Genomic DNA, 16,011 nt, shown 5'->3' on the forward strand with positions numbered 1-16,011 from the left:
AAGGCTGGCGGAACAGAGCGGAAGAGCAGGGAGCCAGCAGGAGAAAGAGGGAACTAGAGACATGGCAGCTGTGATGGAGAAAGGCTTGTTTTCGGGATTGGGCTCCCTCGAAAGACCTCGATGGTCTGTGCTGCCATCAAAGGCCAGATGGAAGTCCACGAGTCGTGCTGCCCCTGGCTATTAAGGGCAAGGAAACTTGCTTTGCAGTGGTAGTGATGACTGCAGACTCACAGTTGAAAATGAGAGACATTGAAGACATCTGTGGCCCCCTCCCGCCCCCGCTAAAAAGAAACAGTTCAATGCTATTGGAGAGAGTCCTTAAAAACTGTGATAAAGAAGCTGAAGTGCAGCTCTTCACAGTTGAGGGATTCTGGGGGTGGGGGGTGAATAGGGAAGAACTCAGTTTTCTTTAAGGGGATGACCACTGAGAGTTTAGCCATACTCCAATGAGTGTACGGGCAACAAAATTGGACTTGATGTATTTTTTTTTTCATTTTTGGAGGAGGGCATAGGGGTGGGAGGGTGGACCTGGGAGGAACGAGAAGTGAGTGTGATCAGGGTGCATTGTATGAAATTCCCAAATTGAGAGAGAGAGAGAGAGAGAGAGAGAGAGAGAGAGAGAGAGAGAGAGAGAGAGACACTCACCATCACGGGGTATTCCAGGTGGACACATTTAGTCCATCATACCCATTGGAATGCTGGGTAAAGGGATCAAGGAAGCAAAGCAGGTTCAGAAAGTGCTCAGTACCAGGTCACCAGGTCCCCATGCCCTGTCTTTTATGCCTGCTACTCTCAGAACCTCTACAGGAGAAGACTGTTGGAGGAGCAGCAGAAACTCAGAGTCCTCTGGAGTGGAGCTGAGTGTGGAAGAGGTGCCCGGGTCGACCCCACTGAAGGCTGAAGGAAAGCACGAATCAGTAGGCCAGAGGAGGGCACCAGATCTCAGTACAGATGGTTGTGAGCCACCACGTGGTTGCTGGGAATTGAACTCAGGACCTCTGGAAGAATAGCCTATAGCAGCCCTTAGATGTTTTTTGTGAGATTGTTTTTGTTATTGTTAACTGTGTGTATGGGTGTGTGTGCATGAGTGCAGATGCTCTCAGAGGCCAGAGGCCCCGGAGCCAGCCCTCACCTCCTGTCTCAGAGGCCAGAGGCAGAGGTTCAGAGGCCCTGGAGCCAGCCGCCCTCACTTCCTGTCTCAGAGGCCAAAGGCAGAGGTTCAGAGGCCCTGGAGCCAGCCCTCACCTCCTGTCTCAGAGGCCCTGGAGCCAGCCCTCACCTCCTGTCTCAGAGGCCAGAGGCAGAGGTTCAGAGGCCCTGGAACCAGCCCTCAACTCCTGTCTCAGAGGCCAGAGGCAGAGGTTCAGAGGCCCTGGAGCCAGCCCTCACCTCCTGTCTCAGAGGCCAGAGGCCCTGGAGCCAGCCCTCACCTCCTGTCTCCGGGCATCCGCAGCTGAATCGGTCCTCTGGCTTCAGAGACAATGGAAGCAGCAATTGGAACTGAGCACAGGGGCACACATTTCTCAGCTCAGTTTTGGCATTAGCAGGGAGGGAAGAGAATCCGTGGTCAGACATTTGAGGCATCTCTGGCATTGGGGTTCAAAGTGAGGGAGAGGCCTCTGGCCAGGGTGTGGAGTTCCTCAGGAAGAAGAGGCACCGAGTTTGACAGCATCCTTTATGCTTGCAGTAAGTGATGCAGGCTGTGTACATGGCAGATGTGTTAGCATAAAATGTGACAGATTCAGTAAGATACGGAGCATAAATAAATACGGAGCAAGGGTTTATATGTCTAGGACACTGTTGACATGAAGTGAGGGTGCTGGCTCTGGGAGTCACCCAGCACTCACACAGGGACTCGGAGGCCAGGCAGGTAGCCACCCCAGGGGACAATTCCCAAGACCAGTGCTGTCTTCTTCAGGGTTCCCTCAGTGGGTGGGACACAAGACAAAACTAGACAATGAGAGCACTTTCCCTAAATTGCTTTCAAAAATGTTCTAGAAAGTTTTAGAAGGAATTCTGTGGTGAGCTGGGTACCACCTTATGGGACAGCTTCATCTGTAATATCAGATCATTACCAACTCACATGCAAATGGTATCCCTGGATTCCCAGGCTGTGCTCTCCTTGGAGGAGAAAGGGGTCCACCTTCAAAAGAGGCTTGCCTCTGCCTCGGGCAGGCCACTTCCGGTCAAAACCCCTCGGCACCAAACTTGTCAGGGTCCAAGCTGGTTATTGTTGTTGTTATTGTTTAGGTGAACACACAAATACGGGGTCCACCATAGCGTCTCCTGTCACACATGCTAAGGTTGTTTTCATTTTGCCCTCCTCCATCTGTTCTCCTTCCCTCACCACGTCCGAGCTCCTGCTGTCCCCCCCTTATGATCTCTCCTTCCCTCTCCCATTCCCCTTTCTAGTTTTATAACCTGCAAACAAACACATATGAATGCATACACATATATGCACACGCACGCGCCTACACACACACACACGTTTTAAATCTCGGTTCTGTGTTTGAGAAAACACTCATTCTTTCTGAGTCTGGATTATTCTTGTTTAACATGAGGATTTCCGGTTACATCTATTTTCCTGCAAGTATCATAATTTCATTTTTCTTTACGGTTGAATAAAAATTGTGTGCCCTAACCATTGTAGAGTCTACCCAGTCCTTCCCAGGTAATCATTCTTAATATCAAGCCTCTTGCCTGCAGCCCTCTCCTGCCAATATTTAATGCCCTGGAAATCTGTATGGCTACATCTGCAGATGGCTGCCTTCCAGGCCCTCCTCGGGAACTAGTGGCACCACAGCGCCCCCTGCTGGCAAAGTCTCAGAAACCACTTTCTAGGTCGCCTAGCTTGAACTTGGCCGTGAGGTTCAGAGTCCTAAACTAGGCAGTAATCCCATTACTAAGGAGATTTAGGCTGCAGGATCTTGAGTTCACGGCAAGTCTGGGCTACAAGAAAACACAAACATGGGGTCCACTACCGTTGTTTTTTGGAGAGAGAGCTATGAAGAGATGTCTTTTCTTCTGGCTCTCTCTTCCCGTTCTTTCCACGGGGTTTCACTGTGAGAGGGAATGCCAACGACACTGGGACAGACGTCCAGAGGAGACTTCACACGGAGGAAAACGACCAGAGAATAGCAGTGGTAAATCCAGGGTGCGGTCACCTGAAGCCTCCTTCACAGGACTGCACTTGCTGGACAGGAGCAGGCGGGATGGGAAAGGAGGCACTGGGTGAGCAGAGCAGAGCGTGGGCAGAGCACTGGCTCCCCCCCCCCCCCCGCAGAAATGACCTTGGACTCTGACCCTCCTACGCCTACTTCCAAGACCAGGTTACTATCATGAGCCACCACACCTGGCTCTACCCTTTTCTTAACTACAGTTTTTTGTTGTTCATTTTTTTTTATTCTGGTGCCTTCCAATCGTTTTCTTCTTCCTTTGCTAAAAGTATCCTTTTCTAAGCTGGGCAGGGTGACATATGTCTGCAATCACTTGGCTGATGGAGGCAGGCGAATCAAGAATTCAAATGTAGCCTCAGCTACAAAGAAAGATTAAAGCCAGCCTGGACTATATGGTATCCTATCTAGAAAGAAAAGAGTACTTGCTTCTGCAATACATACACTAAAATTGGAACGATGCACGGAGGATTAGCATGGCCCCAGAGCAAGGGTGACATGCAAATTCATGAAGCATTCCATATTGTTCGCAGTGAGGTAACCCAGATCCAGAAAGACAAACATGGCATGTCCTCACTCACAAGTGGTTATTAGCTGTAAAGTGAAAGATGACCATGCTACAGTCCACAGACCCAGAGAGGCTAGGTAACAAGGAGAGCTTATGGGGGACTCGTGGATATCCCAGGAAGGGGAGAGAGGATATTTTGCTGGTGGAATAGAGGTGGGCTGGGTTGGAACAGGAGGGATCACGGGGGGGGGGGGGTTGGGGATGATGGGAGAAACCACTGGAATTGGGGGGCATTTTGGAGGTGAGGTGGAAACCTAGTGCAATGGAAACTCCATGGAATCTGTGACAGTAACCCTTGCAGAGACCCCTGGGAATAGGGGACATGGAGCCTGAACACAGGCCATCTCTGTAACCAGGCAAGGCCACAAGTGGAGTGTTGGGACCCCAACTCAGCCACAAAACCTTTGACCTACAGTTTGTCCTGCCTATGGAGTGTTCTGAGACCAGAGCCTAGCAAAATCCTCATCAAAGAGACCAGAGAGACTTCATCCAGCAACTGATAGGACCAGATGAAGCAACTCACAGCCAATCTACAGGTGAAACTTAGGGAGTCCTGTGGAGAAGGAGGAGGAGGAGGAGGAAGAGGAGGAGGAGGAGGACTCAGAAGGGTCGGGGACAACGTGAGAAAGTGGCCCACAGAACTGACCAGGATTCATGGGGACTGAAAGAGGCCAGGGAGCCTGTGCCACTCTGACCTAGGGCCCCTTTATATGTGTTGTGGCTAAGTAGCTTGGTGTTCTCATGAGACCCCTAATTGTGGGAGTGAGGGATTGCTGACTCTTTTGCCTACTTATGGGACCCTTTTCCTCCCGCTGGGTTGCCTTGTCCAGCCTTGATGGGACGGCATATACTGGTCTTATCGTAGCACATTAGGCCGGGTTTGGTTGTTGTCCCTGGGAGGCCTTCTCTTTTCTGAGGGGAGACAGAGGGAGGGTGAATCCGGGGAAGAGGAGGAGTGGTGGGGAAGACTGGGGGAAGGGAGAGAGGGAAACTTCTGTAGGGATGTAAGAGATGAGAGATTTTCAAACTGTGTTTAAACATTTTCCATTCCTCCTTCAGTGTGAGTTTCCTACAATTTTTGTTCACACTTCATTTTGTAATTCAGTAGCCAAAGCCTTGCTTATCTTGGCTCATTTCTGAATTCTTACACAAACGCCCGTACTTGCTAGACTAAGAATAAAAAGAAAGCCTGGACTTCTCCCTGAATCTGCTCAAAGAATTCCTCCTTGTGGTTGGGGATGTGGCTCAGTTGGAAAAGTGCTTGCCTTAGATCCATGAAGCCCTGGGTTTGATGCCCAGCACCACGTAAAAACGGACGTGGTAGCTCACACCTATAACCCTAGCACTAATGAAGAGGAGAGAGGAGCGAGGAACCCCAAAGTCATCTCTCGGTGTAAAGCGAGTTTGAAGCCAGCCTGGAATATGGCTCCCTGGCTGCCTCATCTCTGTCCTGCCGTTCACGGCGACCTACAGCGGCCCTTTGATTCTGATTTCCCACCCTCTCCCCACCAGACTTCATGTTGAAAAGATTGGCACTGCTTTTCTATCCCGTATTCCTGATCGTACAGCCTCAAAGTCAAGGGAAGACCAGCTTGGTCCTTACTACATTAAAGCTGTGAGAGGGCAGGCAGGACGGCTCAGTGGGTAAAAACACTCAGGGCTCAGCCTGATAACCTGAGTTCAGTCCCCAGGACCCAGGACACACACAGTGAAAGGGTTAACCCAGTTTCTTCAAGTCGTCCTCTGACCGCCATACACACACACACACACACACACACACACACACACACTTGCTAAACAAATAAGCAAATGTTAAAAAATTGAAAATAATTTTTCTCTGCCTTGGTTCTCTTGGGTCGTACCTCTCTGTCTCCAAACCTGTCTGAGTCTCCTTGTAATTCATAAGAACCAGAGTATGGATCACGTAAGTGTCTCCATTTTTACATGCGAGGGACAGTTACGCCTGAGCTGAAATTAACACCCTTTCAGGAGAAGTATGTGTATTTTTAGAGCACAGTAAAATGAAAACGGGAAGACCAGAGTTTTAAAATAAGCCTTTTCTATAGAAATTCAGAATGGCAATGTTTGGACAGATGGGAGCGGAGGGCGTCCATGAGAAGAGAATTAGTCAGAGTCGCCCCTTGTGCATGGGGCAGGCTCATAAGCTACAGCTTTTCACACTGGGATTTGAACAATGAACAGTTCCCATAGACTATTGTGTTTTGGCGTCTCTAATTAAGGGCTAATTAAATGCCTATTTTATTGCATGTCTACTTTTTCAAATGTTTCAGGGTTTCCCAGATCCCTGCTACTGTGTGTACTGAATCAGCCTGTCTACTCAGCTACCTGCAAACATGTTCCTAGGACAGAAAGATGATCTGAAAGCCGCCTTCAAAACAGGGCACATAGCTGGAAGCTTCATCACTCATGGGGCCGTGGAAACATGGGGACCGCAGAAGACCCCAGCTTTCCCCTGTCACAATCCTAGTTCTAGTCACGATAAGGCATAGCCTATTGTTCTCCTCCCTTGATTGTTCTTTCTGTTGTGGTGCTGAGGACAGAACCCAGGGTCTCCCATTTGCCAGGAAAGTGTTCTACCACTGAGTCATACCATCAGTGGATAGGATAAAATCAAAAGCAAGAGGGTGTGTGCGTGCTGGTGTGCATGTCTATGTGTGTGTACGCTCGTGTGTGCACGAAGATTGCAAGGTAAGTGAGAAATACAATCGAACTTTATTTTATGCATAAAGTATTTTTAAATTTTTTGTTTGTTTTTGTTTTCTGAGATAGGGTTTTTCTGTGTAACAGCCCTGCCTGTCCTGAAACTCACTCCATAGACCAGGTTGGCCTTGAATTCACTGAGATCCACCTGCCTCTGCCTCCCAAGTGCTGGGATTAAAGGCGTGCACTACCATCACCCAGCAATTTTTAATTTTTTGGTACAGTTGGTTACATTTACAGGAACACTCTTCCACCGGGCCACATCTCTAACTCTCTTTAATCTTTAAAAAAAAAAAAAAAGCAGAGCAGCCTTCGGAGATCCCGTGGATCGGTGTCTTGCTTCAACAATGTTTGGACGGAACAGACCCGGGGCCTCCCTTTGTTAGCTTCCCCCGCTCCTCATCTGCAGCCGCAGCCTCCGGGACCATCACCTTCTGCTCCCAGGACCAGCCAGCACCGTCTATTTGCGGATAGCTCCAGACTGCATCTCAGCCGTGACCTCCCAGATTTGTCAGAATATTCCACCAAAGTGGAGGCTGCCGTGAACCGCCTGGTCAACCTGCACCTGCGGGCCTCCTACACCGACCTCTCTCTGGGCTACTATTTCGATCCGGATGACGTGGCTCTGGAGGGTGTAGGCCACTTTTTCCGCGAATTGGCCGAGGAGAAGCGCGAGGGTGCCGAGTGTCTCCTCAAGTTGCAGAACGATCGCGGAGGCCGTGCACTCTTTCAGGATGTGCAGAAGCCATCTCAAGATGAGTGGGGTAAAACCCAGGAGGCCATGGAAGCTGCCCTGGCCTTGGAGAAGAACTTGAACCAGGCCCTCTTGGATCTTCATTCCCTGGGCTCTGCCTGCACAAATCCTCATCTCTGTGACTTCCTTGAAAACCACTTCCTGAATGAGGAGGTGAAGGTCATCAAGAAGATGGACAACCACCTGACCAACCTCCACAGGTTGGCTGCTGAGCCCCAGGCGTCTCTGGGAGAGTACCTCTTTGAGCGGCTCACTCTCAAGCATGATTAGGAGGCCTCTCCTTCTAGGGGCTCCCACCTCTGCTCTGACTCAACCGGCCTCAGGACCTTCATCCGAACCTCTCAAGAAGCCACTAGGCAGCTTTGTAACGCCCTGGAGCCCCTCTCAAGTCTTGGACCAAGCAAAAATAAAGCCTTTTGAAACAGAAAAAAAAAAGCAAACAAAATAAAAACTTTGAGACAGAGTTTCTCTAAATTTCTCAAGATAGCTCTAAATGTGCAATCCTCTGCCCCTCCCCCCCCAATCCCAGACTGGCTCATAAGAGGACTCTGATTAGTAACATAGGAGACAGGACATGCTGTTGCTGGGCTGGTGTGCCGAAGCTAGCCAGGTGTGCTGAAGCTAGAATGGGCCCCAGCCCCGCCTTGCTTCCCACATCCCTAGATGCAATCCATTGCTTGTTCCCTGAATTCCCGAACTTGACATCCTCCAGGATTTCCTTCCTCAAATGGGTCCCTCTATTGGAAATAAAGAGCAATGCAACCAGGTGCTGTTGGGCTTTAATCCCAGCACTCCAGGAGGCAGAGGCAGGCAGACCTCTGATTTCAAAGCCAGCCTGGTTTACAAAGGAGTTCCAGGACAGCCAGGACTACACAGAGAAACCCTGACTTGAAAAACCAAAACATTTAAAAAAAATAATAAGAATTTAAAAATGCAAAACAGCCTGCCTTTCTCCCAGCTTGGCATGTATTCAAGATGCCAAGCTGTTCCTCAAACTATTCTTTCCTTGATCTTGATGTTGGTCACTTGGCCCCACTGGCCACCAAGTTTTAAGCCGAGACTGTCTTGATTATATTGAGCATATTCCTATGCTCAGGAATGTCCTCCTACAAATGCTGGCTGGGTGGGTGAGCTGGTTTAGGGGAGTCCCACATCATCACTCTTCCACCAATCAAATTCTACACGGAGGAGCAGGGTGCTAAGGCGACAGACAGAAGCAAAAGCCATCATGACCGGGTAACATCTCGACTGTGGTAGGCACTCAGAGAACTTTAGACGAGTGTCTAAATCTGGCACTGGGGATCCCGTGCCAACACATCTCCGTCTTAGTGCTAACTAGGTCGCCTCAAAACCACTGCAGGGAACCCACACAACAGGTGAGCTCAAGGGCTGGGTGCAGTGGGGCACACCAGAACTCAGGACTGACGTGGGTTCAAAGCCAATGTGTACCACAAACGAAGACCCTGCTTCAAACCAAAGACAGGGCACTCGGTCTCAGAGCTGAAGATTTATAGCTTGGAGGATGGGAAGCCACACTTGGCGTGCAGAACTTTGCGCAGGATGGATCTTATCTAGGCAACCCTTAACAGGGCGGCTGTACTTCCATTTTGTCTTAGTGGCATTTTCTGGATCCTTTCCCTCAAGGATAACAGTAGACAATGCTGCGCGATGCAGGGCAGCCTAGCAGCCTGAGCTGCTTGCCTTATCCACCCAGGTCATGCTTTTGAAAACTCACTGTGGAGTCTGCCCAAGTTATTTATGACCCATGGTAAACTATTTCTTCAAATGTCTTGTAGTAGGTTTTAAAATTCAATGCAAGCACATTAAATGATATCTTGCTTTGTTTTAGGAAGGCGTTCCCTGGAGACAGCAGGAGAGGCGGGCAGTCCCCAAAGGGTGCCAGTAGGGCATGCCCTGGTCCGGAAGCTGTCCCTGCAGCGTCACTGTGCCCGTCAGGGTATCCTAAGAGCCATGAGTTGGCTCGGAACTGAACTTGTCAAACTGATTCCATCCCACGGAAGACACCATCGTCTGTAGAGGTCGAAACTCCTGTGAGTTTTGGAGACTTGATTGGAAGCGAGTGGTGCAGCTGCTCTGTTCAGCAGCATCCTAAAACCTGTGCTTCCCCGGGAGAGAACTGAGGGAGGTAGGAAATGTTTGACCTTTCCTGCCCGGAGCGGCTTCCATAGCACAGGCTGTGCGAATGCCATTTAGGGGGCTCTAACCTTTTCCTCCCTTTCACCAGACCTGGCCTCTGTAGATGCCTGAGTAGAAACCACCTGTGGCTCTCCCAGCCCCTCCTCTGGTCTTCCCAGAAATGATCCTATCGTGAGATCTATGTAAGGAAACAATATAAAGCCTTGAGGGTGGGGTGTGATGACTCTGGGAGTGAGGGTGCTTCTCGCCAGTCCTGATGGCCTAAGCTGTCCCCAGACCTACATGGTGGAAAGAGAGAACCAGCTTCCACAGGCTCTTTGCCTTTGCTGGGGCACCAACTGTGTCTCCCAATAAACAAACACAAGTGTGTGTGTGTGTGTGTGTGTGTGTGTGTGTGTACTCTCTTGAACTTACAACTGAGTCAAAGTCTCAGTGTCGGAGCCAAAGGGTCTTCTTGCTTGTTTTTCTTCCTCTAAGTACTCTGGAAGACCCAGGCGTGGGCTGAAAAGTTAGCTTGGGTACTAGAGTGCTTGCCTAGTGTGCATAAAACCCCAGCTTTAATCCTTAGCATCAAATAAATCGTGTATGCTTGTATGTACAATTCCAGCTCTCGGGAGATGGAAGTCAGCTACACGGCCACTTTCAGTCCTCCTGGGACACATAAGACCCTGCCTCGGACAAACAAAACAAAGCAGTGATGACCAGCAGAATGACAGAATCCATGTCAAGTCTCATTTGGCCCTTTCTTTTTCTCCTTTTTCCTTTTACTTTTCTTTTGTTTTTTTAAGACAGGGTTTCTCTGTAGCTTTGGAGCCTACCTCACTCTGTAGACCAGATTGGTTTCGAACTCACAGAGATCCGCCCGTCTCTACCTCCTGAGTGCTGGGATTAATGGCGTGTGCCACCACAACCAGGCTGTCTTTTTCTCAAATGTCCTGCCACTGACATTTGAGTATTGAAAACAACTTTTACAACAAAAGACTTTTTTATTATTATTACTTTTAAAAATTATTTTTAGCCAGGCGGTGGTGGCACACACCTCTAATCCCAGCACCCAGGAGGCAAGTGGATTTCTGAGTTCAAGGCCAGCCTGGTCTACAGAGTAAGTTTCAGGACAGTCAGGGAGGGTTACACTGTCTTTATAAAAAAGATTTAAACAATTATGTATTTTTTGAGATTATAATTACCTCAGTTTCCCCTTCCCTTTACTCCCCTCTACCTCCCATATATCTCTCCTGGGTCTCTTTCAAGTCCATCACCTCTTTTTTCAGTGTTCTTTTATATGTGCATATATAAGTATATACACATTATATATGTTACCTGTGTGAATATATTACACATACATACACATATTCACATACGTGCAGCCTGCTCAGTCTTTTTACTGTTCCTTGAATGTATGTCGTATGTTTTCAGGGCTGACCTTTTGGTGAGCTCTTCCCTGGGTAAAGCTAATTCTCCCAGTCTCGGCACTCCTTAGTTGGCGAAGTTCTTTGTGTAGCGTTGGTCCCCCGCGACCACACTAGCCCCCCCATTACTCTATTGTCGTCTTTGTGTAGCCCACATTTAGGCAGTCATGTTGGGAGTCTTTGTGTGTAGTTTCTGACACAGTTTCACAGCAAACTCCCTGCCCCTCTGGCTCTCACAGTCTCTGTTCCTTCTGTGTGTTCTGTGTGTTCTGAATGCATCTGTTGGGACGAGGCTGCACAGCTCTGCGCTTTGACTGGCTGTGATTTTCTCTAATGGCCTTTGTTTAGGATTAGTATTAGTGGTGTTGTTTGTTTTTCAAGACAAGGTTTTGCTGTGTAGCTCTGGCTGTCCTGGAATTTGCTCTGTGACCAGGCTGGACTCGAACTTGGAGGAGGATTAATTTTTTATTATTTGTAGTTATCTGTACATGTTTGTGTCTGTGTGAACATTCATCCCAGAGTCTTCAGAGGCCAGAGGCATTGGATGCCCTGGACCTGGAGTTATAAGAGGTTGTGGCCCTGGGAACCGAACCCACGTCCTCTGTAGGAGCACTCTGCACTCTTAACTGAGCTGAGTCGTTTCTCCAGCCCACCTGGTTTTCTTTATATGAGACAAGGCCTTGCTAATTTTTCCAGGTGAACCTTGAGTTCTAGGTCCTCCTGCCTCAGCCTCCTGAGTGGCTAGGATTAGAGGTGTGTGCCACCACACCTGTCTCAAACCATATAATGGACACAATGCCATCCAGTACCTCAGCCTTGCTCTTCTGGACTCCTGGTCAGCTTGAGGTAGGGGAAAGAGACAGGCTTTGGACCAGAAAGGAAGAAAATTACAGCCTTGCTAGAAAGTTCAGGGATATGGCTCAGTGGTAGAACACTTGTCTTGTGTGTGCAAGGCCCTGGCTTCCATCCCCAGCACCGCACTTGCTCACTCTCTGTCTTGAGTGTGCAAGGCCCTGGGTTCCCCCCAGCACCTCACTTGCTCACTCTCTGTCTTGAGTGTGCAAGGCCCTGGGTTCCCCCCAGCACCTCACTTGCTCACTCCCTGTCTTGAGTGTGCAAGGCCCTGGGTTCCCCCCAGCACCTCACTTGCTCACTCCCTATCTTGAGTGTGCAAGGCCCTGGGTTACCCCCAGCACCTCACTTGCTCACTCTCTGTCTTGAGTGTGCAAGGCCCTGGGTTCCCCCCAGCACCTCACTTGCTCACTCCCTGACTTGAGTGTGCAAGGCCCTGGCTTCCATCCCTAGTGCCGCACTTGCTCACTTGCTGTCTTGAGTGTGCAAGGCCCTGGCTTCCATCCCTAGTGCCGCACTTGCTCACTTGCTGTCATCCCTAGCTGGGTGATCACTCACAATTTGACACCAACTGACTAGAGGCCCTACAGTACCTGTTGGAACCTACAGAAGGAGAAGCGGATCTCTTACCGATTATTGCTAGCTTCAGATGATGTCCCATCTCCCCCCTGGGCTTTCTCGCTAGCGTTTACAGCTGTCTGGAATCCGTCAAGCACTTGTTTATTTCCTCTGAGTGTTCCTGCTCCGCCTCCTAGGAGCTCATCAGGAGCAGGAACCTGGATGACCGCCTTTGGTCGGGTCATTCACCATTGTCAAGGGGCACGCTTGCGTGGAGAAACGGGTCAGTGGATCCTGACTGGCTGAGTGGAGGTGAAAAGAGAGTGAGGCACGTGACAAAGGCACAGCAGCTGAGCTGTTTGGGTCTGTTTTGTTTTTTGTGGACTTGTACTGGACCACAGCAATGCACGGACCGTGAAACTCAGCTGGAGCTGGGTCCTCTCTGTTGTACCTGAGATCTTTCCTCGATTCTTTAGCTCTGTCCAAGAAAGCATGCTGAGGGATTATCACTAGATGGTGTGGATGAGAATTTAGCTTTAGGTACAAGGGCATTTGGGGGTAGGTTGGCTGGCTCGTCCTAGTCTGTGGAGCCTTGTGGCTTCTTAAGTCATCCTGGACGCAGAGCTGTAGCTGTGACGACAGTCATTCAGTAGGTGGCGCTCTCTGCCAGAACACAGTCCTTCACAGTCCAGGGCTCAGCGTTACGGACAAGTCCTTGGAGTGCTGGGTAGCCGCGCTTCCTACTTCCCAGTCTGTGAGCCCCTCCCACACGCCGCCTCCCCTTCGTTCCTCTCCTCCGGTAGCGCTTTAGCCAGCGGTGTGGAGGGCGTGCTGATCTCCTAAAGCGACCAGGTGAGGGAAGGAAGAACACCGAGCTAACTCTTGTGCGAAGTCTAATTTGGTTTCTTTTGAGGTTTCATTTACTCAGTTATTCACCAAATTCGCCGATGTGGTGGGGTTTCGGGGTAGGAGCAGATTCTGAAACCCGGGTCTGCTGTTTATCGGCAGAACCAATTTCTACCTCTCAGCTTCCTCTTCTGTAAAGGGGGCGCAGGGCGAGAAGGCTCCTCAAACACTTGCTTCAAGGATTCAATAAATCCTGATTTCCAAAGTACAGGAACAAGTTTGTCAGATAAATACAGACTATCAGTATGCTGCTATGACCGGTTTAACTTCGCAACTGACACGTTATAACAGATACTTAAAAAAAAACTCCACCTTTTTTTCAGGTTTATTTTTACATTGTAATTTATGTGTGTGTGTGTATATATGCCACAGGATGTGAGTGCCATACAGGAACCAAAAGAGGATACTGGGATTCCTGGGGCTGGACTTGGGGTACTCTGTAATTCCACTGTCAGGTTCCCAGTGTGAATGCTGGGAGCCAATGTCAGGTCTTCTGGAAGAACAGCAGTGACCACTCTCTTACCAGAACTGTCTCTCCAGCTCCATGGTGGGCTTGTGCGTGCCTGTGTGTGCACATGTATGTGAATGTGCATGTGTGTGCGTGTGTGTTTGACAGTGTCACGCTACGAAGCCCTGGCTGGTCTGGAACTTACTGTGTAGAACAGGCTGATCCCAAAGCATAGATTTCCATCTGCCTCCCGAGTACCTGGAATGTAAGTATGGCTGGCCACTCATGTTTCCTCGATGTACACATTCAAATAGCCTAGGGAACGGGCATCCTTGATTCATATTTTGCTGATGAAGGTAGTGAGGACAGGAGGGGTTAAATGATTTAAGGGGTGCTCAGGCTCTTGGGTTCACTCAGTGGGAGGCCTGAGGGTGATGGCTGCTCTCCAGAAGACGCTTTTTTTTTATCTTCCCTCACTGCAACGCAAGGAGTTCTGGGTCCCCGCTAGTGGGCTAGTGTGGCTAGTCGGCATCTGAAGCGCCGTCACTGCAGTCTTAAGAGCTTCCTCGTGCCGCCCTGGTGGCGCACACCTTTAATCCCAGCACTCGGGAGGTAGAGGCAGGTGGATCTCTGAGTTCGAGGCCAGCCTGGTCTACAAGAGCTAGTTCCAGGACAGCTAGGGCTACACAGAGAAACCCTGTCTCGAAAAACAAAACAACAACAACAACAACAAAGAGCTTCCTCTGCAAACAGCAGCAGAAGCTGAGGGCTGGACACCTCATCTTTTAGGTATGCTCTGTCAGCCTGTCAACAAACTGAGTAAGTGGACTCTGAAGGATTCTGGGAAGCCACCCTGACTTCAAGGGTGAGCAGGCAGGAGTGACATTAACACTGTGGTTCGATGTGTTCGTGCGCATGGTTTTATAAGAGTGTCTCCCTATGCAATCCTCAGCAGCTTCAATCATGCTGGCCTCAGTTTGTGGTGATTCTCCCGACTCGGCCTCCCAGGTGCTTGTCTTCGAAAGAGGCCTTCGAAACTCTTGGGACACAGTCAGAGGTGATGGACCACACCTGTCTCAGCAATGAGGAAGAACAGGCCGGGAAGATTTCAGGTTCCAGCGCACCGGAGACTAACTAAAAAAACCCAAAACAAATCTTTGATTAAGAAATTATAGCCGGGCGGTGGTGGTGCACGCCTTTAATCCCAGCACTCGGGAGGCAGAGGCAGGAGGATCTCTGTGAGTTCGAGGCCAGCCTGGTCTACAAGAGCTAGTTCCAGGACAGGAACCAAAAAGCTACGGAGAAACTCTGTCTCGGAAAAAAAAAATTATAGATCTTTCAATTGTGTTCGCAGCCATCGCCGCGCCGCCGCGGCTCTCTAACGCCAGCGCCACCTCTCGCTTGCCGAGCCAGCGCCGCCTCTCGCTTGCCGAGCTCCAGCCGAAGGAGAAGGGGGTAGGTAAGTAAGGAGGTGCCCATACCCTGGCTCTTACTAAGCAGACTGCCCGTAAATCCACCGGTGGTAAAGCACCCAGGAAACTACTGGCTACAAAAGCCGCTCGCAAGAGTGCGCCCTCTACTGGAGGGGTGAAGAAACCTCATCGTTACAGGCCTGGTACTGTGGCACTCCGTGAAATCAGACGCTATCAGAAATCCACTGAACTTCTGATCCGCAAACTCCCCTTCCAGCGTCTGGTGCGAGAAATTGCTCAGGACTTCAAAACAGATCTGCGCTTCCAGAGTGCGGCTATTGGTGCTTTGCAGGAGGCAAGTGAGGCCTATCTGGTTGGCCTTTTTGAAGATACCAACCTGTGTGCTATCCATGCCAAACGTGTAACAATTATGCCAAAAGATATCCAGCTAGCACGCCGCATACGCGGAGAACGTGCTTAAGAGTCCACTATGAGGGGGGAAACATTTCATTCTCAAAAAATTTTTTTTCCTCTTCTTCCTGTTATCAGTAGTTCTGAATGTTAGATATTTTTTCCATGGGGTCAAAAGGTACCTAAGTATATGATTGCGAATGGAAAAATAGGGGACAGAAATCAGGTATTGGCAGTTTTTCCATTTTCATTTGTGTGTGAATTTTTAATATAAATGCAAGATGTAAAGCATTAATGCAAGCAAAATGTTTCAGTGAACACATTTCAACAGTTCAACTTTATAAAAATTATAAATAAACCTGTTAAAGTTTTCTGGAAAAAAAAAGAAATTATAATAAGGGAACCGGGCGGCAGTGGTGCACGCCTTTAATCCTGGCACTTGGGAGGCAGAGGTGAGTGGACCTCAGTGAGTTAGAGGCAGACTGCTCCACAGAGTGAGTTCCAGGACATCCAGGACTGATACACAGAGAAACCTTGTCTAAAATCTCCCCACACACAAAAAAAGAAAGAAAGAAAAGAAAAGAAAAACGAAATTATAATAAGGGCTAGAAATGTAATTCAGTGGTCAAATACCTGGGTTCT

At 49.3% G+C, this 16,011-nt stretch overlaps 1 protein-coding gene and 1 non-coding gene across 2 annotated transcripts; both read left to right on the forward strand.

The window, feature by feature from the left end:
• Window positions 1-3,594: 3,594 nt before the first annotated feature.
• Window positions 3,595-3,701, forward strand: LOC142851520 (U6 spliceosomal RNA). The gene has a single exon (XR_012910832.1). It is a non-coding gene; the product is annotated as a U6 spliceosomal RNA (small nuclear RNA).
• Window positions 3,702-14,509: 10,808 nt separating this feature from the next.
• Window positions 14,510-15,767, forward strand: LOC142851241 (histone H3.3C-like). Its single transcript, XM_075975136.1, has 2 exons — window positions 14,510-14,603; window positions 15,015-15,767. Exons 1-2 carry the CDS (start codon window positions 14,510-14,512, stop codon window positions 15,437-15,439), a joined length of 519 nt encoding a protein of 172 aa, XP_075831251.1. The 3' UTR covers window positions 15,440-15,767.
• Window positions 15,768-16,011: the final 244 nt, after the last annotated feature.

Source organism: Microtus pennsylvanicus, chromosome 5, assembly GCF_037038515.1.
Source record: "Microtus pennsylvanicus isolate mMicPen1 chromosome 5, mMicPen1.hap1, whole genome shotgun sequence".
In the NCBI taxonomy this organism is placed as follows: Eukaryota; Metazoa; Chordata; class Mammalia; order Rodentia; family Cricetidae; genus Microtus; species Microtus pennsylvanicus.